The 24332-nt window shown below is 52.7% G+C and overlaps 8 protein-coding genes across 8 annotated transcripts; 3 read left to right on the top strand and 5 right to left on the bottom strand.

Moving 5' to 3' along the window:
• Positions 1-264: 264 nt before the first annotated feature.
• On the bottom strand, positions 265-2954 carry ACET3X_006003 (uncharacterized protein; the record flags this gene model as incomplete). The annotated part of the gene is made up of 5 exons (XM_069452167.1): positions 265-2085; positions 2178-2211; positions 2266-2270; positions 2416-2809; positions 2917-2954. 5 exons carry the CDS (start codon positions 2952-2954, stop codon positions 265-267), a joined length of 2292 nt encoding a protein of 763 aa, XP_069306363.1.
• Positions 2955-8652: 5698 nt separating this feature from the next.
• On the bottom strand, positions 8653-11320 carry ACET3X_006002 (uncharacterized protein). The gene is made up of 3 exons (XM_069452166.1): positions 11075-11320; positions 9306-10880; positions 8653-9254 (listed from the first exon to the last, which is right to left on the bottom strand). Exons 2-3 carry the CDS (start codon positions 9410-9412, stop codon positions 8795-8797), a joined length of 567 nt encoding a protein of 188 aa, XP_069306362.1. The 5' UTR covers positions 9413-10880; positions 11075-11320; the 3' UTR covers positions 8653-8794.
• Positions 11321-11721: 401 nt separating this feature from the next.
• Positions 11722-12422, top strand: ACET3X_006001 (uncharacterized protein; the record flags this gene model as incomplete). Its single annotated transcript, XM_069452165.1, has 2 exons — positions 11722-12324; positions 12384-12422. 2 exons carry the CDS (start codon positions 11722-11724, stop codon positions 12420-12422), a joined length of 642 nt encoding a protein of 213 aa, XP_069306361.1.
• Positions 12423-13178: 756 nt separating this feature from the next.
• ACET3X_006000 (uncharacterized protein) lies at positions 13179-15094 on the bottom strand (the record flags this gene model as incomplete). Its single annotated transcript, XM_069452164.1, has 3 exons — positions 13179-14519; positions 14580-14769; positions 14916-15094. The coding sequence occupies 3 exons, from the start codon at positions 15092-15094 to the stop codon at positions 13179-13181; spliced, it is 1710 nt and encodes a 569-aa protein (XP_069306360.1).
• A 2516-nt stretch (positions 15095-17610) lies between these two features.
• Positions 17611-18684, bottom strand: ACET3X_005999 (uncharacterized protein; the record flags this gene model as incomplete). Its single annotated transcript, XM_069452163.1, has 1 exon — positions 17611-18684. One exon carries the CDS (start codon positions 18682-18684, stop codon positions 17611-17613), a length of 1074 nt encoding a protein of 357 aa, XP_069306359.1.
• Positions 18685-19175: 491 nt separating this feature from the next.
• ACET3X_005998 (uncharacterized protein) lies at positions 19176-20681 on the bottom strand (the record flags this gene model as incomplete). Its single annotated transcript, XM_069452162.1, has 3 exons — positions 19176-19546; positions 19598-20399; positions 20481-20681. The coding sequence occupies 3 exons, from the start codon at positions 20679-20681 to the stop codon at positions 19176-19178; spliced, it is 1374 nt and encodes a 457-aa protein (XP_069306358.1).
• Positions 20682-20880: 199 nt separating this feature from the next.
• Positions 20881-22185, top strand: ACET3X_005997 (uncharacterized protein). The gene is made up of 2 exons (XM_069452161.1): positions 20881-21418; positions 21469-22185. The coding sequence occupies exons 1-2, from the start codon at positions 21178-21180 to the stop codon at positions 22038-22040; spliced, it is 813 nt and encodes a 270-aa protein (XP_069306357.1). The 5' UTR covers positions 20881-21177; the 3' UTR covers positions 22041-22185.
• Positions 22186-23280: 1095 nt separating this feature from the next.
• ACET3X_005996 (uncharacterized protein) lies at positions 23281-24285 on the top strand (the record flags this gene model as incomplete). The annotated part of the gene is made up of 1 exon (XM_069452159.1): positions 23281-24285. The coding sequence occupies one exon, from the start codon at positions 23281-23283 to the stop codon at positions 24283-24285; it is 1005 nt and encodes a 334-aa protein (XP_069306356.1).
• Positions 24286-24332: the final 47 nt, after the last annotated feature.

The following is a 24332-nucleotide window of genomic DNA, read 5'->3' as shown; positions in this document are numbered from 1 at the left end:
GGTAAAGTAAAAGGAAAGGTAGTGTGCAGCTCGCCAGCTGACATATAGATAATAAAGCATTGAAAGACAGGATACAGTGATAAAATGGAAAGCTTGCCGTAACCAGATGGCGCATTCGTCGTACTCAGGGGGGTATAGATGATTCGAGCACATTAGATCCGTAACAGCACACATAACGCCGTACTCCACCAACAGATCCCTATGCAACGTATAGACTGGGTGCCGTTCCTGTTACGGCTACACGGTCGTCAGCAGTGGACAACGTCAGTGACCTACTGCGGGAACATGACGTTGTCGTTGCGTTCCGTCTGCACGCCGATAACTCATGGCCGCTCGGTCCATTGGCTCCTCCATGTCCGGCGAGTCGGCAGTGTCATAGGTATAGCCGGCACCAGACGGCTGGGGTCTGCTTCCTGCAACCATGCGTTCATTCAGGTGACGAGAATCAAAGGTGCTCGAGAAGGAACGTTTGTTGCTGGATCCGGCCGACATGGGCGGAAGACCCTGTGCCTGGGGGTTGAACTTGGGCAGAGCGTAGTTCTGAGTCGAACCGTCCGAGTTGACAGACATGGTGGCCGAGAGAGTACCAGGAGGCGATTGGAAAGAAGGCGACACAGGCTCCAATTTGTCGGCGACAATGGGTCGCAATGATGGCAGCGCCTGGTGGCTAGGTGTATGCACGGCACTTGGAGTGGATGAGGCGTACGACTGCGGAGAGGTGTGAAGGGGTTGCAGAGGCTGCAAAGGCTGGCTCATTTGCTGCGGCCGGCTGTACTGATCCATTGAGCCGTATGACTGCATCGTATGGCTGGATGCCGAGTATTGTTGTGTGGACGGCTGGGTCACAGACGGACGGCGGTACTCGGCTGGGTGAGCATATTCGGGAGGCACCTGTTCCTGGCGGGCGGGAGGCACCTGCTCATAGTGTGCCGGCTGTTGGTAGTTGGAGTATCCGTACTGCTGGCTCACGGGCATTGCTGGCTGGGATTGGTGCTGGCTTGAGTAGCTGCTGTGTTGCGCATGTTGCGGGTGTTGCGAGTATGCAGTGGAGTGTTGAGGAGACTGCATCATAGACGCTGTTTGTGGAGCCGAGTACTGTTGGGAGTATTGGTGTTGTTGGCTCGACGCGTACGACGGCATTTGTGAGTAGGTGGGGTTCTGCGGTGGAGGCATCTGTTGTTGGTGGTAGCTATTGCTAGCCGGGTAGCCATGTCCCATCTCTTCCATGCTCGGACGGCGTGGCGGTGCCAGTGAGTGGTTACTGGCGTTGGAGACGGAGCGGGGACGGTCATCGAGAGGGGCGTTGGATGGTTGATGGTAGTTGTCCGGGGTCGCTGTTCCTCGAGCGCGGTCGTAGCCACCGCCCTCTTCGTCGTAGTCGTCCCACTCCTTGGACGACTTGTTCTCGCGGCGCCTCATCCTCACATCGCGACGGATGCGGACGCGGCAGCCCTGCTCGGCGACCTGACGGCTCAAAGCAGTGCTCTCGGAGAGACCAGGGAATTTCTTAGCGGAGAAGACGGTAAACGGTGCCGACTTGACTTCGGCGCGGTGGGTGACGAAGTGGTTGCCGTCGTAGATGACGTCTGGGTCGCCGGGGTCGAGGTCCTTGACCTCTGCCAGATTCTCAAACAGTGCAAAGCTCAGGCGGTACTTGCCCTCATGGCGAACAGACAGGTCGGGAAAGATGAAGTAGCCCGCGGGTGTAGGGCGCTCGAGGTAGGCCATGCCTGCAACTGGGGTGCCGGTGAGGACAGGGAAGCTGGGGCCCGCCGAAGACTGGCTGCGTCCGGCTGCGATGGGCCGCGCATTCTCCAGGCTGGCGTGAAGGAAGAAGTTGGCATTGTAGGCAAAGGTGATGTCCTGGTCATTCTCGAAGACGCGAAGCTCGACAATGGGGGGAGGGTCAACTGGGCGGCGATCGGCACTCGACTTTGCGCCGCTACCACAGGCACGCGCGCGCTCGGGCTGCTGGATTACCTGGAGGTTGTAGCGAATCTGGCGGCCATCCTTGGTGGTGCGAATAAACTGAGACTTTGTCTCGTTGCTGACGGCAATCGTGTTCATGTTGGGTGCGGCGTCTCTCTATGGCGAGTCAGTATGCCGCGTGGTAGCAGACTTGGAGCGAGTCGATCTCAGGGACTACCTCGCTCCACCCACCACAAGGGCGCACTTACGTCGGCGACCACACAATTGGTACTCTGGGTTGGCCTGGGTTGGGTAGGCTAGGACAACAACTGCACTCGTCTCAACCACGGTATGCACGCAAGCTGGCCTTGTCAGCACATGTCTTTGACACTTCCATGAGTTGCATCTCGTGGATGCCCCAAGGCCACGTCCGCACTTGCTGGCTGACGCGTGTCCGCTCTGTCGGCATCCCAAGAACACGGAAAAAGGCGGCATGGGAAAACTTACCAACAAAAAGAGATGCGAGAGCGCTGCCAAAATATTGCGCAAAGCGACAGGTGCGGCGAAAAGGTGGTTTCGACGACGGGAGACGCGACGAGACGGGTTGTCTGGTGCGTTGCTGCGGCCGATGGCTGGTGGTGCTGAGACGGACGGGTGCTGGGGGCCAGAAGAGAGGCGACGGCGAGGCTGGCTAACTTTGTCCAAAGTCGACTGTGAGCGAAAGTATGTCCCAACACAGGTCGCAAACTCAATGGTCCACCAGTCGTCGGAAGCCGCAATTGCAATGGAGGGTGCAAGAATCGGCGATGGATATGTGAAGAATGGGGAGAGCTGAGGGCACGCGGCTATGAGAGGGGACGGCTGGGAGGCCCACTCGATCAGGCTCATCTGCACCTGGGCACTGACAGTATTAGCCGAACTGGAGCGAACAAAGCGAGTCTAGTCTGTCTAGTCTGCTGTAGATAGCGTGCAACCCATGAATGCTCCGCGGACGCCTCGCGCGCTCACCTGCAGCCTCTGCAGAAGGGCCTTGTGTCGAGAACCATGGCTCGCTCGACGCACACCTGCTCAGGCCCTTGGACAAGACTGCTCTCCACACCTTCTCTCTCGCTGCATGCACTGCATACGCCAGCCACCGGAAGATGGCTGAGAGGCAGCTACATGACTCGTACGCCTTGGAGCGAGCACCAAAGTTGGGCTAACTAGGTGAGCGGCCCACCGATCACACGGTTCCAGCTCACATCCAGGTCGTCGATGAGCAGCCATGGTGTCGTTCCATCACATCGTCCTGGGGGCCCTGGCGCGCTGGCTAGACACCAAGACAAACGGCATCGCCATGCTGCAGTAGCATATTCCCAGCGCCACTGCTGGTCGCCTTTACGCTTCCGACGATGCTAATTCCAACCCGGCGCTCAGCTGCGACGCCACGTCTGGGTTCACAGCCGGTTTCTGTGGTAGGTTCACTGGTGTATGGGAGGGGGGGGATGCACGATGCCACAGGAGATACTGCCCAGTGCCAAGAACGTGCCGTGTGACGGAGCTGGCGCGCACAGCAGATTGAAATGGCCTGACGGATGCCCATTATCCGCACACATCCATGTCAAATGTACAGGTCCATGACCTCCATCTCTCGTTCTCTCTCTCTTTCTCCCCAGCGCGCGACTGTTTGTTTTTGCCTGATTGCTGACCGCCCCCATGAACGGTTCTCCAGTAGTGCTTTTTCCATGCGGCCGCCGCTGACAGACTGCCGACTGGAAAGCTGGAAACCAATGGCCAGCGAGGCGGATTCCAGCAGCAAGCAGTGGGCAAGAAACGGCCCACTCCCAAAGGATCAGCGTGGCTGACTTGCCCCTGCTGCCCTTCTGCTGGAAAGCGCCAAGTGGGAATTACTACCCGTCGTTCCAGCCACACTGATTCGCCCGCTCTGCCATCGGAAGCATGCAGCCCCAGTTTTGCTGTATCCCTCAACGGCCGGGATGCGCATTCTCCCGTTGAAGCCTCCCCCAGGGCCTGGGGCGATCAGATCCGCTTCACAGTGCTGCCAGCATCGTGAGTCCTCTACAGCCGTGTCAAACCTTTGTGGCAGCACGACTCTGTCCTTGACTGTCCATGTCGAGCGCAATCCTGTACCCACCGCATACCGCCGAATCATGCATGAGATGACCCGCTGCATCCGCAGTTCGAGCGACTCGCAAAAGTAACATAGAATTAGAGTTCGCGGAAGGCGGAGGTTTCACCCCTTCATTGATTGGGAGCCGCGAACCCACCACGCGCACATGTCAAACGCTCCGCCGGATGGGGATGTGTCGCACTTTGGGCTCCGACAGATCCTCCGGAGCTTACCCTGCCTGGACACAGCATCGTCTTCTGGTCTTCTCGCTGAACCCTCATGGACATTGTTGATGAAACTCTGGTCCGGTATTTTCGATAGTTTGCGCTGTCGGTCTGCCGCCCGTTGTGTCTGACGCGGTCGTCCCTGTACCCAGGAAGCAAGAAACGCTTGCGGGCCAGCGCCTTGGCATGGGAAACGTTGGCATCTCGAGAACAAGGTGTCGTTCTGGATACCCTGGGCGACTTTGCACTCTCCCGCTGCAACTCACAAAAGCAGACGCGTCATGGCCACATTCGCATACGGTTTGCAGTTTCTCTCAACTCCTCGTGCAAACTATCCTCAGCCAGCTTGGCTGTCACTGTGCCCACTACGAACAGCGCTTTGGTCGCCAAAAGTCTGGATGTCCCACTCGTTTCACCTCAATAAAATTGCAGCCTTGCCAAATAGCCTACACCCATGCCATCTCCATAACACAGGAATATCGCACGGACTTGCATGCCTTGAATTACGCTTCGGAACGGCAATCGCGCAAAGCGTAATAGCATACCATACCACAACTCCAGGCTGGGTGGTGCATGCCTGCGACTGACGTCTACCCTCTACTGTTCACACCTCTCCTTGGTTACACCATCGCGATGTCAGACCACATCTTATCAAATCCAAGGCTCTTAAAGGTACTGCAGAGCCACGTTGCCCTACACTGTCCAATAGACGCGACTGAACGCCTCTTGAGCACGAACGTCACACTGAGGACAGCCACGCCATGACCCTGGGTCTTCTTTGATCGATTTACCACAAGCACGGCCTTGACCCTACATACCCATCTTTCCAATAGCCGGGCCCTAGGGATAGCCACCATGCACTCAAATTACCACACATGACGAACATTGTGCGTTCATATGGCCTGATAACAGCAACCGCATACCTTTTTGTCCATGGCATCGTACATGGTATTCCACAGGGCTTGCCATCTACAATGCGCTGGCATGCTGCACGCTCCTTCCGCTGTCGTTCGATGAGATCCGAGTGCCTATCAAGCACCGAACGGCTTGAAATAGATCTACATTTGCATTACCAAAGGGCGGCTCCCGCCTTCTGGAAGTCCCTGTCCTTCTAGAAGACATCATCTGATCGGTAAAAGAATGCGCGTGTGGAGAGCCTATTGGTATGTTGGCACCGTTGGTACCCTTACTTGATGCGGGAGGTTCAGCGGCTGCAGACGTTGGGTCCAGCGCCATTTCTGACGACTGCACATATACGAGGCTTGAAGTAGAAGTGCGGATGCAGATCATCTGTTGGTATTGGATGCGCGCTGCTCAATCAGCGTCGCAGAAAGTGCAGGGCGCTAACACGAGTTCACGGCCCTTTCTATCTGATCGTATCAACAGCCTCTCATGGCGATTAGGAACGTCCCGACATCTGGATTCTGCTCCGCGGGTACGAATCAGCATACCAGATAACCTAGCACTCACAACATGGGCCATTTAGGCTTTACACAGCCCCATCTACAAACACAACTGTATGCATTTCTGATAACATGGATTGTATGGGTCGTCAACCGTACTCCATTTCGAGAAGGACAGGTATACGTCACCTTACGCACCAGTCCACCTGACCGTGGCAGTCGTCTCCTCTGCTTGCCATGTCAGCTTGCTCCTACTTCGTCATGCAATCCGTAGGTGCGGCTCTTCCATACTGTTCTTTCCTGGTACCATCGTGGTCGTTGACTCTTATTCCTACCATTTACGGATCCTGTTTTAATGCGATTGTCACATGTGGAATCTTGGCCAAAGAGCGTCACTTCGTGTGCTTCGCTCTTTCGCAACTCGAGCAGGGAAAGGATAGTGGGAGTTCGCACTGGAGCCTACATATTTACATGCATTCGTCAGCTTACTAGATTATTATTTTATTCCCTACACAGAAAACCCTATCGGACTGCGATCACACCACCTCTACAGCAGTCTCCCATCTTAAAACCTCCAAAGATTAGGACATCAGCCTTCGCTACAACCACAATGTTCCCAGCAGCTTCTCTCTCATCTTTGCCATCGGTCAGCCTTGAGATTCATTGCTCACAGCGGATTAGACGCACTGACCTTCTTTCGCCATGACCAAGTCAAGCCAATCGATCATAGACAGGCACCATCTTCACATGCTCCCGTGCACCAAATAAAAGAAGAGACGGCGTTGGTCTTGCAGTCTACAGACACATTTCTGCGGGCACCAGTCCACGGTTCGGGGTAGACGATACAGTAGCGTCCTTCACAGGTAGGTGCTGGTGCTGCAACTGCGCTGGTGGCGGCGAGTGTTAACACGGTAAAAGCAAGGCTGAGGAGCTTCATGATGAGTCCGTATTGTCTTTGGAAATATGAAGACTTCAGGTCGAGCGATTGAAAGATGAGGAGATATGAATGAGTATAGGAGAGAAAGTACGTGAGAAGCCTTCTTATATGCATCTCTTCATGGCATTCCGGTAGGCATATCTTTCCCTTTACCACCTGCTCGTCCCATCTGCTAAAGAGTCAACAGGGCAATTCCAACTATCGAATCTGCATGCATGTGCGTGATTGCACACTGCTTATACGTGTTACGTGCGGCATCATGGTCTTCTAGGTATAATCGACATGAAGTGCCACCTCGCACATCGCCCTTGATTCGCCAGAATGTCGTAGCTTACTTCGATACACGGCACAAATACGCCTTGATAGTGGATCATAAGGATCCAGACTGCTGTCTAGTCATCTTCATCTTATCAACTAGTTGAAGCAATGCGGCACAGGTGGTCCTTGAACGCGTCCGTTGAACAGTGACAATCACGCTTGGTTCCCGCGTGTATGGCCACAACTCTTCTTCTGGAGCGTATCGTCTTCAGAACGGTATTCCAGTTGGTCTTTGATGTGAACTGTGGACGAGAGAGGATTAGTGGTTCGTACACGGACCCCCCCTTGCATAATGCGGCACGTACCTTCCACCACTTGTAATCCACCACGACAGCTAAGATGCGACAGCGATTACTTTACACAGTAAGAGAAGAGGTGGCGAAGCCTAAACAGTACTACTATGTATTGAGAAAGTATCTGCTCTCCAGTGAAAAGCTACGCGTATTGATTGTTGTCCAAAACCTGTCTCGTGACACTTGTTCTGTCTTACTCTGTCCCTCATTCCTTCCATCACATTTTGCCCCTCCAAATTTACCGCAGCATGAATACCATCTCCATTGCACATGGACTCCTTTTCTCTACCCGCACATGTCTCTTGTTTTACTCAGCAATCCAACTTCGATACTCAAAACCATCCTCCAAAAGACCTCCCCTAGCCACAACTTCCCTGTCCTTGTTCCACGCCCCCAACACTCCATTACTCGCACCTTCTTCCGTCAGCTCAAGCCCCCACCCCTCCACCATCGCTTCTTCGAATTTAAACTTTCCCCTCCCTTTCCTCTTAACAAACATTTGCGTAGCCTTCTCTCGCCCAACATCCCATCCATCTACATCCTTGCTCGCCAACACCCAACTCGTGCCGTCTTCTCCTCCGTCCTCGACTGTTGTTTCGTTTTGCTCTGGCGTCTGCGGTCCCGACAAGATTTCCTGTATGCGCTCACGAAATGCGGCGCCCGATACAAGATTAGGAGCGAACGCTGTTGTGGGTTGGTTGGGTGCGGTAGGAAATGTGGAAGGTGTTTTTGTTGGGCAAGAGGCTTGGTGGATAAGACCCATGTGACCGGGTTTGTGGACTGCTTGTGTTGCGGGTGTAAGGTTGGTGAAGATGTGAGAGAGGCAGGAAAATGCCATTATTGTGAGTTTCGCTTTCGTCTTTGGAGTGGCGCTTGACTGCGTGGATCGGTTTGTCCCAAGGAGAAAATTGGCCTCGAAGTGTGTTGAGATAATATTTGGCTTGCCTCAAACTTGCTATCTGTTGATGAACGACGGCGCGATATATGAAACGGGCGTTTTCTGAGATACCATGTCAATCGTTTTCGCATGTAGGGATGTTTGTTTGTTAAACAATGGCTTTGCTTTGTTTCTTTCTGGTGCGTCTGGGATTCTTTCATTGTCAATCCATGAGACAAGACGCTGTTTAGTTTTGTAGTGCTAAACATGGTTCGTTTTGTCTCGAGATGCCTATGTCTAAGTTCCGGGTAATACATTCATCGGTGGGTTGTTGTATTAAAGAAAACAGGCATGTATGCTCTACAACCACAACTCAAAATTCAGTTTCCATTTGGCCCGCATGGATGACCATCTCCGAGGAAGCGCACAATTTGGCTGACTCTGATAAGTAGCTGAGAAAATGGCGTAAATTGATTGGTAAAGGAATATGACAGATGGACACAATAGCAACCATCATGGACAGCACTAGTTGTGATCTCAATCTTTATATTTATTTCATTTGTTGTTCGATTTCGAAACAGGATATCATTACGAGTACCCGACATCGTATTATGTACAGTGAAGTCATATAGTAAGGATGCATTCGTCCATAATATGCATATCCGCTCATTTGAGAGCTTGCTTGCATTCAAAGGTCGGCAAAACAGTCGAGGCCAATCCGTGCTTACAAGAAGTAAGCGGCAGCACCGAGAAAAGCGACAACCTTGCCGGCGCCAAGAGCAACAGCTGCATTCGCGGTTTGCTCAGGAATAGCGCTGGAAGAACCGGCGGCGGACTCAGCAGCGTCGCCACTAGCAGTGACGGTAGCAGTACCAGAGACGGTCTCGGCGGGTGCAGTGGTAGGCTCAGCAACACCGGAAGGGCAGTGCCAGTGGTCACCATGGGGTTCGCAAGTACTGGCAGTGGCTTCATGGTCGTGGTCCTCGTCGTCATCGTCGTGGCTGTGAGTTGCGGAAGCAGTGATCAGGGTAGATCCAGAGGTGACAACAGTGAGGGTGGTTGAAGCGATGGTAGAGGCAGGGGTAGAAGCAGCTGTCTCCTCAGCGGCCTCCTCCGCAGAATGGGAAGCGAGTTGTTCTGGGGTAGGAGGGGTGGTAGGCTCTGGGACGCCGTCGGGGCAGTGCCTGAAGGCTGTCAGTTGAATTCGTGAAACATATATATTTAGATCGCCTTACCAGTGATCGCCGTGAGGCTCGCAATCACCACCAGCAGTCACAGAGACAGTGTCCTGTGCCACAACGGCGGTGGCGGCAGCAAGAAGGGCAATTACCGAGAACCTCATATTGATGGATTTGTAGGAACGACCGTGGATTTCTTGTCGAGTTGGGTGTGCGGTGACGAGAGTGCTACGAGGCTTCGAATATAGTGTTTCGTGTGAGGTAGTAGAGCGAAGAACTCAAGGTGGTACTTACGGGCTGAAGGTTTTGTATGCCGTGCTTTCGGTTTGCTGCTGCATAGCATACACCTACATGTCTGGGCACCGAGCCAAGGCGACGGGTTGCCTTGGCGGTGGACATCGCGGTACTCAGTTTCCGTAAAAGATGGCAAGAACTTGCCCGGCAAGGTAGACGATTGGCTTCAAGAGGTCCTGGGTAGGCGGAATTACCGAGTGTGACGCTGTAGTAGTGTGCAAGAGCCTGTTGGGAGTGGCCTTGATGCTTGGCACGTGGGATGAGGATGTGGTAGTGGAGTTGGTGTGTACCGAACAGGCAAACTGACCGGCCAGTCGTTAAAGATGCGCAGAAGAGACTTAGAAAAGACAGAGGTATCTGCTCGTGTCAGTTTGACATGGTGACAACGTCCCAGTAAAGGGCACGGAGATAGTTGGTACGATGAACAATGCGAAGGCAGCACCAGAATGCAGATTCGAGGAGCGCATATTAGGCGAATTCCGAGTCTGTCCTGGAGTTTTAGTACCGAGAAAGACACCAGAACTAACGCAGGTACCATCCATGGCCATCAATGTATCCGCCAACCGGCCGAATTAGCAACCTGCTCGCGGCCAGTCTCGTTGGATTGTTTGCCATATCAAACAAGTTCCCTGGCCCTGGGATGGAACATCACGATTTCGCCATAAAACGGGTCGTCATAACGTATCGGCAAGCCTGGCAAGATCAGCGTGATGCTTGCGTCTATATACTGTGCCAGTGGCTACATAGACTGATGTCTTTTCATGGGGTCTTCACTCCGCTTCTTCGGCTACTCAAGCGACAGGCCAGGTTGCATCCTATGTTTGCATTCAGTATTTCATTCGAATATCGTCGAGGATAATGAGGCTCCAGAGACGTCCTCTCTCTCACGGCTCGATATGGTCTCTGATTGTTGAAATCCTCGTGAAGTGCGGCTTTGTGGTCGGATGACCGTCTTCGTTTGGTTTAAAAGTCTATATCTTGAGAGTTTTGGCCATTCAATCTAACAAAGCGTCTTCTTTACTGCGACTCATCTCCCGTTCTTCTTCCATGGACCTCGACCGGTCTCAACGACAACAGGAGTCTTTCCCTCGGATGCCGTGACCGAGTATGCTTTTTTCGGTCATGTTGATGCCTCCACTAGTAAGTGTTCTCGTCAGCTCTTCTAACTCGGGAATTGGCGAAATCGTAGATTGTGAAATAACCATGATCAAGCATAGAAGAGCTGAGTAACGGGTGTCACATAATCCCTCTTGGACAGATTCGTGCTGTGTTGGTATTAGATATACGTCTGAAAGCCCCAAGGCCATCGCGAAACATCAGCTCGACCCACAGCAGTGTCTGTAAATTATCGCGTTAGTCACTGTTGTACCGGGAGAATGTATCCATACACTTTGACTCGATTGTGAGACGAAGAGTGCCCGTAGCTTTGAAGAGTTCGTCATTGTTGCCGGCTGGCGAGGATGGCACAATGGCAATTGAAGCAAGCACGCCAGGCGGATGTATGTCATATGCTTCGTTGACAAAGAGCTTACCTTCATAATCCTTGCGCTGTGCGCTATCCTTCATGTGCCTGAGCAACATCCCAGGCGAAGAACAACGCACTCGCAAGCCTTAGAATAGTCGAGCCGTCGAAGAGAAGCGCTGCAGCATGTCTCCAGGGTACGAGTCTTTTTGCCAAGATCTATCTAAAAAATCGCACTCGCAAAAGAGATGCATTGGTCGTAGAGATGTTGCGGTTGACGTTACCTAGGTAGAAAAGGTTGAAGGTGCGATACGGACTAATCGCTGCAATAGTACCCCGCCACCAGTCTCGCTAAGAACTGCCCCGCGTGAAAGGCTGTGTCGCTTGCTGTACATCCCAACGTCCAGAGATTTGACTCTACTGACATCCAAGATTAGCCGCCAACGCGGTACTTGATAGTGAGAACCAAACCGCGTTAGGGAGGTGATACGGCATAATCAAAACATCATCGACCATCATCAACAAACTCACTCACTGCTACTTCTTCCTAGCATCGACCCTTGGCACGAAACTTGTTTACACATATACAGCCCCAATCATCTAGTATACATTTCAGACCCGAAGGTCTCTGTTGGTTGCTCGATTCTGATTCGTTGTCCTGCCTACGTTCTTCTGAACCACACCTACCTCGAACCCACATCCTTGCTACGTATCTGTATGAACATGCGCTTCGCAATCACACTGCACGTTACGGCTCTGTTCGCTCTACCCTTTGTTTCAGCTCAAAGCAATGACAGCACGTCCATCACATCGTTCGGTGTGGACAACGGCTGCCCGAAGATTGCGCCCGGGCCGGTGAGCTTCAGCTACCTGGCGGGGCAATTTACCCCTCAATCTCTCCCGGACCCCGTTGCGACGGAATCTATTCGGCAGACCCTGGCGCTCTACGCCCTTGCCATTGATGGCCGCAACTACGAAGTCCTGAGAAAGGTCTTCACTACCGACACCCGTGCCAACTATTCTGACCCCATTGGTGTGTTAAATGGTGTACAAGCCATCATCGACACCCTAGCGCCCAGCCTCAGTACCTTTGTCTCCACCCAGCATCATCTCGGCACGCAATTGATTCACATCTGCGGTCTCACCAGTGCCGTGTCCGTCACGTACTTCCAGGCCACGCACTACTTTACTCCCTACACTGGCATTGGAAACACGGTAGACAATAGCAAGGTTTTGATTGACAAGGCCCAGTACCAGGACACGTGGGCCAGGCAGAAGGATGGAAGCTGGAAGATCACCAACCGTAACTTGGTGCGCATGGTACGTTGTGCGCTTTTTGTTCGTGACCGCTTCGCCTTTGCTGACTGCACAACGATCAGGGTCCTGCTACACTGGACGGCGGCTTCCCCACTTTGTAGTTTTGTATTAGCACATGTATGTCAAAATGTCAATCTCGGCCGACCAGAGTGCCATGCATTTGGAGATGGATGTGCTTTGCCATCCATGCGCACGGCCAGCATATATACATAGTTCAGTGCCAGCATCATAGTCGGACTAACGTGTTGGCCGTGATTAGTAGGAAATAAGGTTGGGCAGTGGCGACCTCGGTACGTCTACTGAGCCAGCTAGGTCGGACATGAAAGTCAAGCAGGTTGCTCGGAGTCCATGAGTCAGGAGCCTGCCTGATTATACATAGTTACCCGACCTTTTGGATGACTCGGTTGACACTTGTTCTGACTTGGCGGCCAGGACGTGCGCAGTATCGGCTTGCGAGACCAGACATCCGGGATCCACGACCGTGCGATGACAGGCATGGGACAGTCCGACCACACGCCCCTTATTTGCTTGAATGAACCCTGACACGTGATTCTTCTGTCATCTCACAAGCCAACCTAACAAGATCGCATAGAAGAAACATGCACAAAGGATAGAATATGCAAATATCATGTGTTCAGATGATAAACGTGCTGGTAAAAGATGTAAGCACAACACTGTTGAATGACACTGTACTGAATGCAAATATCGTGTATATTGCTCGTAATGTTCTTGATGTAGCCTCTTTTTCCCGCTAACTATGCACATTACAAAGGAGATAAGGTCTACAAGTCTAACACATCATCATGAAGCTGTTTACACACCAGCAAAAGAAAAACCAACTTCCGCGCCCGCGCGTACTAATGCAATCCGCTCTCGCCCGTCTCAGCCATGTGGTTCTGGCATTCGACCATGATCTTGACCATCTGGGAGATCTGCTCCAGGCGGCTGATGACAACCTTGTTGCCCTCAACAAAGCCGTAGCAGTTGTACTTGACACCCGTCTTTGAGGAAAACTCACGGACGAGCTCTTGGCCTCGGCGGAGGTTGTGGCGCGGCACACGGGGGAAGAGATGGTGGACGGCCTGGAACTGTAGACCGCCGTGAAACCAATCGAGCCACGGTGGGCAGTCGACATCCATGGTAGTGCGCAATTGGCGTTGGGGGAAAGACTCGTTGGGTCCGAGATCCGAAGTGGGCATACCCCAGTGAGAGAGGGTTATTTGTACGTGCAAGATCATGGTAACCATGTGCGAGACGATGACGAAACCAACACGAATCGGCCATGTAGGCAATGTGACCCAGACGAGAAGGTAGCCAAAGAGGTACCAGTAGCAGCACATGAAGAGGATTTCGACGTGTCGTGTCCACCATGCTGCGCCTAGTTGGGCAGCTCGTGGCGAGACTAGATGCAACCAGCCTAGGAAGTACAGGTTGAAACGAGCAAAAGCCATGATGGGGTAGTACAGGTACTTTTGGTAGGGGACCATGAAGTCGCAGGCTGCATCCCATACAAACTGGAAGTTGTAAAAGGACGAGAGAATGGACTTGATGTAGGTAGGAGAAGTGGAGAACAAGGGGATGTTCTGGATGTCGGGGTCGTGCTCGGGCATGTTGGTGACGAGGTGGTGGACATTGTGGCTGGACTTCCACCAGCCGATACTGAGGCCGCAGCAAAAGTCTGCGATGAAGGCGCCAATGAGCGTGTCTGCGACAAAGTTGCCGGTGATTCCACGGTGGCCGGCGTCGTGTGCTGTGAACATGATTTGCTGCCAGAACAAACCAAGGAAGATGGCAGAGGTCATGTACCATTTGGCGTACAAGAAGCCGCCAAAGGCAGCGAAAAGAACAGCGTATCGGATGGATTCTTTGGCATACTCGGAGTAGCGACATTGGTAGAGGCCTTCATCCTTGAACTGCTGGTGGAGTAAACGGTAGTTTTGGACAATGGCCTTTTGCGTCTCGACGTCGAGCGAAGGGTTGTTGCGGAGGCCCTCTTCTATCTCCTTCTCTTCTTGCTCGATGGCATACTGTTCCCTGTGCCTCTTCTTCTCCTCTGCAGCGGTGATGACGGGCGGCTCAGCGTCATACTCGCTTTGGATAAGAGGAAGCTTCTCGGGATCACTTGCAGGACGGCTGGTGGAGCGGTAGACACAAGTATCGGGCTTTCCAATCAGCTTCTTGCCGATGATGGCGGCAGCCTTGTTGGTGTTAGCGAGGGTGTATGGAGTGTGTGTGTGGGGGTAGACGGGTAGACCCACGGATCCCAGGTCGACGCTTCTCCCGCGACGAGATTTTTCGGACTCTGGCGCAGCGGCCAATCGTTTTCTCTCTTTGAGATTTATGTAGTAGTCGGGCGAGCGAATTGGAGGCTCAAGGTTGGCCCAGGGCAGCTGTACGCGACCGATGCGATGCTTTGTCATCATAAGTAGGGCCTTATTGGTGTGGTAGCTGGTGTGAGGTCAGCATGAGGTTAAGGTGGTGTGCTTACTCAACCCTTCCGCAGACATCCGGCGACATGGTATAGGGCGGACTTTGCCTTTTAGAGCTGGGTTGGTAGGGCTGGAGTAGATTTAGGCTCGTCCCGCATTACATACATATTGATCTCGTCTGTCGCATCTCTTCCGACCATGTGCAGGATAGCGAGACGACCACCCGGGTGCTTATCGATCCATTCTCCAAGATGCAGGACATAGCCCTCGTGGATCACAATAGGCTCGCCTTGGGCAATCTGACGCTCAATGTCTGCGGGGGAAATTATCTGGTGTCGCGACATGATGATTGCTCGGGCTGGTTGTGAAGAAGAGAGGGTGGGCAGCGGCGTGCTAATCAGCGGGAAGCAGGATATATACGAAAGGCAGGAGGAGGGCGGCAGGCCGAGTACCTCTGGCACCGACCGAACCTGGGTACTTTTTTTCTTTGGGGGGGGAGATTTCCCGCCTGCGCCGTGTGCACGGTTCACGGGGCCTGGCGAAATGCTGGAGCGTTTGCTTGCGAAGGGGGCGGAGCTGTTCAGTACGTCACGTCTGTGTGGTAGCACGAAAGCGGACGCGAGAAGCGCGGAGGTGCGCACCAACGAGTGGCATGCGAGCCTCTAGCAGAGGGAGACGGGAGATCAATCTTGCAGGCGGCGTATAGATTGACGGCGCAGGTGGGCGAGGAATAGGGGAGTGGGTAACGGCCTCGACTGCTGGAGCTGCCCACGGGCCCCTTTCGGGCAGGTGTAACGCAGCGCCCGTGCTCGCAATGCACGCCAAGGCCCTTGGGGGCTCCAGATGCCCGCTGCAAACGGCCTAGCGTGGACCCTGAAAAACCCCTTGGACCCGTCCACAACACTGGGCTGGGACCACCTTTGAGCTGCGACAGCCAAACTCGCTCTGAGTCGTCGTGCCAGCCGGAACGCAAACCCGCCAGTCCTCCTCTGCTTCCTTCCTGCTTCCATTCTTCCATTCCTCCCTCTCATCTCTGCAGTCGGCCCTGCTCTCCACACCACCCTCGAACCATCTCAGGGACACCTGGACAGACATGGCCATCGGCCCATGTGCAACTCAATCAAACGCCATCACAACTCTACCGCCAGTCACACGCTTGGCACAACGCCACCGCGTGCTGTGCGCCTGAGCCCGGCCAACGGCTCATCGCTCCCGATTGTCGCAAGCGCGTATCCGTAAAAGCAGTCGCGAGAGCGCACCTAGATCGTATTGCGTGTTGATCCCCATGCGCTACATCGCGACGCTCCACATGTCTGCGCCGCGCGTACTCGCAACAATCACCCCCTCCATACATGGCTAGCTGTGCTCATCAAACACGCTGCCTGCTTTTCTACAGCAATGCCTCCAGTGCCCCTTCTCACGTGCTTTTCCAGTTGCCACACTCGCCCTCGCCCTTCTTCACCCCCAACGCCGCTCCCACTCCCACTCTCCTTCAACGTGTCACCTACCTGCCAGGTGACCCTAGTCTACAACTCCATGACCACTGTGTACGAACACGTTGATTAAAAAAAAGTTTTTGTCCGGCTACCACGTTGCGTCAGCATGAACGTCATCGTTTTCGGGCATCATGAAGAGACCGACCCCGATTCCCGAGTTACAGGGTCCACCAGGTACAATCTAGATGGAACAGAGTCAGCTTACCGCCGAGGAATGATAACCGCAACATGATCGCCTACAACCCCTCATGAAACCTTGAACATTTGCTCAGCTTACTGCTCGGGCATGACACTAGGCGCCCAGACACCACGCTTCAGTCGCTCATTGTAACCACCCAAGTTTCCAACAGCGCATGGTAGACTTTGACACTGCCATCTCATCCAAAGACCAGCGATGCGTCTACCCAACGACCCGTAACTACGCTTATCAATATACTCGTCCTCGTCGAGCCCGGAAGAGAAGCGTTGACCATAGACACCGAGCCATGTAGACACAGGTCGTTGGGCATGCGGCTCCGCAAGTGCGCATTCAACATGGAATGCGAAACCACGAAGCTTTTTCTCTGCAGGCTGAGAGTTGTTTTGACAGCACCGAATGCTTCGAATAACAACACGAGCACCGCGCCCAACACCGTCAAGGCCAAAACAGGCTACCAGTACAGCACAGAGCCAAAGTTTTGCCCTACAACAACCCATTCGCGTGCCCACGTCGTGAACCATCCACCGTCAACCAATGTGATAAGCTTTGCGGCGCAACGTGGCCGCAAAAGCAAAGCGAGGGTCCGAAAAGAAATCTTCGAAACAAACATGACATCATACAGAGGCTGCGTAGATTATCAACTTGGGCTCACTTAGTTTCGAGTACCGTTTGGCTGCACATTGAATTCCGTTTGGAATCTGCTCCGACCGATCATGAGATCAACTCGGCCACGTGGCGACACTGTGGGAGACTTCTTCAGCATATCCATTCTGCTAGGCAATCGTATGATCTTTGGCAAGGCTTCGGTATTCGCAGTGGACAAAGCCTTGTCGTGCAATCTTAAGACGATAAGAGTTGGGACGTAGGCTCTGCCTTGATGTATATGGCACTGATGATCTTTGTCAATCGGCAATTCGGTGACAGCTCACCTACAAAACACACAATCTCCCGAAGTGTTGTTTCGTCCAAACCATGTGCAAAGACACGCATAGCGTCACTAAGAGCTCTGGTTGGACCATCGTGTCTTCGTCTACGGCATCAACCCATCATGTTACAATCTGTACAAACTTCGTGAGACAAACACTGATTTGTCCCACCAGCAACACGCACATATACTGGACAAGATTTCAAAAATGCTTGATATTCGTAGCATAGAAAGATACCATCAACCAACAAGGCCATTGTATGCGCTGAAGCCGTCTCCATATGTACCCAAGCACGAACGTCGGATACTCTCCTCGAATGGCACCCAACCACTTGCCCCAAACTTTTTCAGTAGCTCAATGGACCTCTGAACATCCACTGTGGTACTCGGTTTCTTTTTCCCAGGTTCGTCGGCTGGAAACATACGGTCCGGTGCCAATTCTCGGAACACACGGAGGAAGCTGTTGTAGTTGAAAGGGAAGGCGAAACCAAACAGCCGCTCGCCATTGACCTCGTCAAACATGAGCGCTGCAAGATGCAATTTCGCAACATCTTCGACATCGACTTGCCACTGGGGACTATCGTCCCGCAGCTTTGCTACATATTCCTCCTCGGAGGGGTGATCAAAGGCGTCACGCACCCAACGCGCGGTACTTCCTGCGCCTGCAATATGGAGAGGCTGTAATATGATGCCAGACGTGTAGTTGGGAAGCACAGTGTTGAAGACAAAGCTCGGTTTCTGCTCCTGCACAAAGGCCCAAGCTGCACGCTCGCACGCAACCTTCGAGGCCGCGTACACGGCGTAAGCACGCTCAGGGTGGTACGGTGGTGGCGCCCAAGCTTCCTCTAAGATGCCGTCGTTCCACGAACTTGAGTTGACATGTCTTGCCTCGTCCACCAAGGGTCTAGTTGCTGCGTTGCTGCTCGAAGTGTACACAAATCTCTTGATGGTGGGTGTCGAACGAGCTTCCTCTAGTATCGCCTTAATGCCATTGACGCACCCTGTAATGACAACGTTGGGGTCAGGACTGAAGCTCAAATCAGACGCGACGTGGGCGACTCCTTCACAGTCGGCGAGAAGGTTTTTGAAGGCTCCTGGCAACTTCATGTCTGCGACTATGACAGTATCGAAGGAATCTTCTGCTTGATGGTGACGCGCTCGGTAGATGGAATGCATCAATTCTGCCTCATCCTGATTCCGCACCGCACCTCGGACGCGGTACCCGGTCCGAAGTAGATGGTCTGCCACATGGGAGCCGATGAGACCGCTGATGCCAGTGACAAACACTCGACTTCCTTTGGTGATGACTGTCATGGCGCGAAGAATTTGGGGCAACGCAACTAGAAGGAATAACAAAGTTGCCCTTGGGGGATCCCCGCCACGTGCCTGCCCACGCGATCATTCCCGAGTTCTGAACGGTGCCGCTTCTTCCACCAATCATATTGCGGCTAGACCAAAGCCACAAATCCTTCCAAATCCACCACCAACACCATGCATGCGAACATCACTTGCGCCTCTTTGGTCTCTTGTACGCGCCGCTGTCTCTTGTCGAGCAGCCACAGTATCGGAAGCCAGTCCGAGCCCGCTCGTCTTCTTGACAATAGCCCGTGTGGCTGCTCGGCCTCTCTTTCAGTTAGTTTCTACGAAGAAGTAACAAGACGAACTTTTGTTCAGCGTTCGTGCCAATAAAGCAAATACTAGTAAACATTCGGAGATTCTACCACAAGGGGAGTGGCTATAGCGAATAGCTGTTTGTCATGCTCATCTGCCACTCGTCTCACATCATTTCATACCAACGCCTGTTCCTACAACTCCTCCTTGTCCTCCTCGTCGACTTCTGTATCCTTGATAGGGTCTCTTTCCGCATCGCGAATCGCCTTCTCAAACTCTGCTGCCTCCTTGGGACTATTTGCAAACAAATGGTCTTTGACAAGCTTCTGTGGGGTTTCACCAAGCCACTGGAACAAGCTGAAATCTTGGTACTTGTCTGTACGGAAGATTTCCAGCACCTCGACGTCTTCGTCATCAGACAGATTTTCGATGAAATGACCCATGTTACGGGGAATGACGCCGACATCACCGGCTTGGAAGTCGAAGGTGCGTGCTGTACCTTTGGCAGCGAAGATGGTTACACGGGCGCGGCCAGCGATGAAGAACGACCATTCGTCTGCGTTGGCTGTGGGAATGAGTTAGCAAGGCGCTAGGCATGGGTAGGTAAGTGACTTACGATGCCAATGCATCTCGCGGATGGCGCCAGGTTGAATGCTCAAGTGTGCTGCAGCGACAGTCTTTGAGATGGGGAAGTTTGTCGAATCAGTGATGCGGACTTGACCACCAGTTGTGTTGACCGGCTCCTGAGCCAGCATCTTATGGGTAAATTGGATCTTCGACTTCTTGTACCCTTTACCCTTGCTTGGCACCTCGTCGTCAATGGAACCGGGCTCTGAGCCTTTGAAAATGTACTTCTCACTCTCGGGAATAGCTTTGAAGACTTCTGGTGCCACACGGAAGTTCTCGCCCAAGACTGACTTGGGTGTGAGTCTCATCCAATCAGTAAGCAGGAAAGTGGAGTCTTCAGAGAAATTGCCGTCGTCAAAGACCAGTAGGAACTCTGTGCCGTTGGGACTAAGACCTTGCAGGGAGTGAGGGTGACCAGAGGGGAAGTACCACAGGTCACCCTTCTCCAAGTCGTCGACGAAGGAGCCACCTTCAGGGTCGAGAGCAGTGATGCGGACCTTGCCTTCAAGGACATAGGCCCATTCAGCTTCCTTGTGCCAATGAAGCTCACGGATGACACCTTCTTCTAGGCGCATGTTCACACCGGCTAGCTCTTTGCTAGTGCCCAGCTCGCGAACGGTCGTCTCACGTGTCCAACCGCCTTCTTCGATGCGGATATGCGAATCCGCAAAAGACCAGCGCATGTTGGGAATCGCGCCATGGTCGGTGCTGGGTGGGCGGACAAGATCTGGATTCTGTCGTTCACGAGCGCGATTACGAGGCCCCAACACACTTGCGCCATCACCATTCCGCTGCAAAATTCGTTAGTATGTAGTTTCTATGCGCTGGATGTTTGTCATTCAGCTGAATGACCATGTCAATGTTGAACTCACGTATGGCAGTGGTTGAAGCTTGTCACCTTGTGAGTCAATCTTCTTGTCAAAGGGGTCATTGTTGCCAGGCTTGTACGGATTAAAGACCTTGTTGGGCCCTGCGTGGTGTCGCGCACTTCCCGGGAGTGGTTGTTGTTGTTCCAAAGGCGCGGCAACGGCACCGCATACACCAAGCGCGACAAGCAACGAGGGAAGATGCATGATTGCTTCGACTGCCTTGGAATGTAGAAGCTGAAAAGGAATCACAATGTGAAAGTCCGTCGACGCGGCAGACGACTCCCTTTTGACGTGCCGCGTGCATAGCGCGTCGTCCAATGCCGTGTTCCGATGACGACAGATGAGACCATTATTATTGATGATGCTTGCTTGACACGAAACCATCACCTATCCCTCCCAAGACATCTCCGCCCATCAATCATCATTTTTCCACGCGCCATACCCACTGTAAACCGTTTCCCCGCACGTCAAACACATTGCAAAGCCACGTCGGGAAGGTGCGCGAGCCACAATCCCTGGGCTATCCTGCGATTTCCGCGCCCAGCATCGAAAGCTTGACCTGAAGCTTGAGTCCAAGTGCCTGTCGATCTGCACGCTGGCGCGGACAATCTGCACCCCCGCCCCAATCGACATAACTACCAGCCCTCGCAACCCTCCCAGGATTCGACAGCACCACCTCCTCTCCCTCGCGCCTGCAACCATGAGCAGCAGAAACGCCACACGCAGCAGCGCAGACGAAGAGACGCCACTTCTCGGCCGAGATGGCCCAACCGGCAGAAAGTCGGACACCACGGGGACTGTGCAACGGTTCAAACGGCACATGAATTGCGATGTCACGAAAAACTGGGCAGACCTTGTTTTGTTGTTTTGCTACATTATTACTGGGCTACTGGATAGCTCGGCTGTCTTCATATGGGGCTCTTTCGTGAGCATGCAGACGGGTGAGTAAGATGTGGCATCTTTCCTGAACCAGAAGCTTACCAATAAACAGGCAACACTGTGTATCTTGGACTGGGCGTTGTTGCACCTACCGAGGGTATTCGTTGGATCAAAGCCCTAACGTCCATCACTGCTTTCTGTGCGGGCTCGTTCTGTTTCGCGCGCTTTCATCGCTACTTCTCACCCGCCAAGAGATGGGTGCTCATCGTGTCCTATTCTTTCCAAATGCTACTCATCGCTGTAGCGGCACTGATCGCGACAGTCGGCAAGGATACCAAGGAGGGCCTTCATTGGCAGATGCTTGTCCCGCTTGCTTCGGTTGCCTTCCAGTCCAGTGGGCAGGCGGTTACGTCGCGCGCCTTGAAATACAATGGTCTCACTAGTGTGGTGCTTACCAGTAACTACTGCGATCTATTTTCCGATCCGCAGTTGTTCAAGCTATCGAACGTGGAGCGTAACAGGAGAATTGGTGCACCATTAATGCTGCTTCTGGGAGCTTGCATTGGTGGCCTATATGCTCACAGCAGTGTAGGTCTAGCAGGTGCCCTGTGGACTGCTTGTGGTTTGAAATTATTGGCAGTTTTTGCCTGGGTCTTTTGGCCGTCGGAAACTTTGGAGCAGTAGAGTTTGGGCTTGACAAGAATTCAGCTGGGTCCTGTCAGCCATGCTCAGCCACGGCACGAACGCCAGCACGAAATATACCCTACCGTACTCTCCATGTTTACACAACTGTTTGCGTTGATCATTCTGCAACTTTCACTAAGACAGCTTTTTTTGAAATACGTTTTGATCACCTTCTATTTCGTACATGCCCTATCTGCATCCTGAGATGAAACACAACAATTTAAGTTGTCCTGCATTTCTAGTATCGGTATGTCTTCAGCGCGGGGTACAATGAGCTTAAAGTCGCAATACTATGACTCAGTGCAGGTTCAGTTTGCTTCATTCCTCACGTGTGTTCCTTCTATGAGCATCACAATCTCAAAGCAATCGCTATTCGGACACGTGGACGATCGCATGGACCTATTGTTGGTATCACGATCTGAGAGGCCAAGCAGATTGCGGCCCATGATGATCTAAGTTTCTGTCTTCTATTCAAGGGAAACTAACACAGAAAGGATTTTGTATAGAAAAGCAGGTCAAGAGATGGAGCGAGTAGTGGTGTCCTTCGATTGCAGGACTCTTCACATCCTGGTGCGATGTATATAAGAGCCTGTCGCGGATGGTCACAGTACGATAACCTCCGAATTGAAAAAACTCGCCCACCAATATCTTGAATCCTGATCTCAACCCACAATCGATGAGCAGGATACGGTTGGTATCATCCTAGAGCAAAGCGACGCTTAGTAAACTCGTCGTCAGACTCGACAAAGGATCGATGAAGAGTCAGAGTTACGTGTCACACGAACAGTCCCACTAAAGACGTACCCAGTTGCTGAGACGTCGAATAGAGCATGTAAGATGCCACCTCCAAGTACCGATAGTTAAAGCAATGATTTAGCAGCCGCTTCGAGTAAATGAACGATTCCACCTATACTCGGGGGGACTCGGGTCAGCTATCGCAGAGTACTCATCGTTACGAGTGAAAGCAGAAATGAAACGCAAACCCGTCAACAAACGCTTACGATGGCGGCCAAGAATCCGAAACCAAGCGCCATCGAGGCATCTGCAGCCTCGCGTATTGTGACCGCAACCCAGATATGCCCTCACCCGACACCACAAATCGACACAAGTAGCTCTATCCTTGACCCGCCGCAAGTTCTACTCCTGACACTGCTCAAATACGCGAACGCAAACTCGTCAGACACTCCAGTCGCTACCAAGAACGATGGTGCCCAATCGGTTGAAGAGGTCCTTTGACACCATGATGGCTATATTGAAGGTAAAGCAGTTGTCGGAAGACGCCGTCATGACGACCGATTCTCCTACTCAAAGCTTCGATACCACACGTTCCGGCGCAATGGACGTTGATAGCGAGTGTGATCCAAAAGACAACGGCCGCGACGTCCATAGCCTGCGGTTACCCCATTTTGGAGCGGAGTCTACTCAAGATGTCAACACTTGCATCGTGGATCAGTATTGCAGTCACAACCTCACCAGTACCGCGAGCCAAACACTGAACACCTTCCAATATTTCGCCGACCTGCCTTTCAATGTACGCTTACTGATCTGGTCCTTCGCCGCTCCAGCAGCACGGACTCGTTTCCTTGAGCTCCACACCTACAACACCATCGATCACATCCTTCGCCTCCGCTATATACCCCCACTTCCGCCTCTATTCTCCACAAACCAGGAAGCCAGGAGCTTCAGTATCGCATATGAAGGTGGAGAGATTGCTACTTTTACATCAAGCACCTTCACCGCCTTGTTGTCTTTCCACAGACGAAGGATTGGCGAAGCCGAAGATGAAGAAGAAGACGGAAAAGGTTTTTACTTCAACTTCAACCTGGATATTATCTGGTTGAGTGCCAGGTTTACAGCCGCGTGTAACACTACCGAGACAGTTCGTCTCACGACGCTATCTTCCATCCTCCCACCTGTCAGTATATCACGCATTCAACGTCTCCTCATCTCCTACTCTGGAAACGACTTGTATTCTCTCATCGGCCCTGTATTACGCCCCTATGCACATCTTGAGACGCTATATCTGTGCATGAACGACGAGCGAATCCGGGAGAATGTAAAAACATTGATGAGGAAGGGTATACCGGCTGAGGGTACGATGGCGAGGAAGTTGAGGATCATGATTGAGCAGGCTGAGGTTGAGAAGACGGATGATGATGAAGAGAGTGACGAGTTTGAGAAGGAGCGGCTAGCGGCTAGGCAGTGGAGGAGAATACTTGAAGTCGATATAAAGTTGGGAGAGTAATCAGTCATGAGGAAATGGATGATACACAAGAAACAAAGCATCCTACA

This window comes from Alternaria dauci, chromosome 5 (assembly GCF_042100115.1).
Source record: "Alternaria dauci strain A2016 chromosome 5, whole genome shotgun sequence".
Lineage (NCBI taxonomy): Eukaryota > Fungi > Ascomycota > Dothideomycetes > Pleosporales > Pleosporaceae > Alternaria > Alternaria dauci.
Note: the sequence above shows the minus strand (reverse complement) of the source record. Positions and strands in the feature narration are given on the sequence as shown.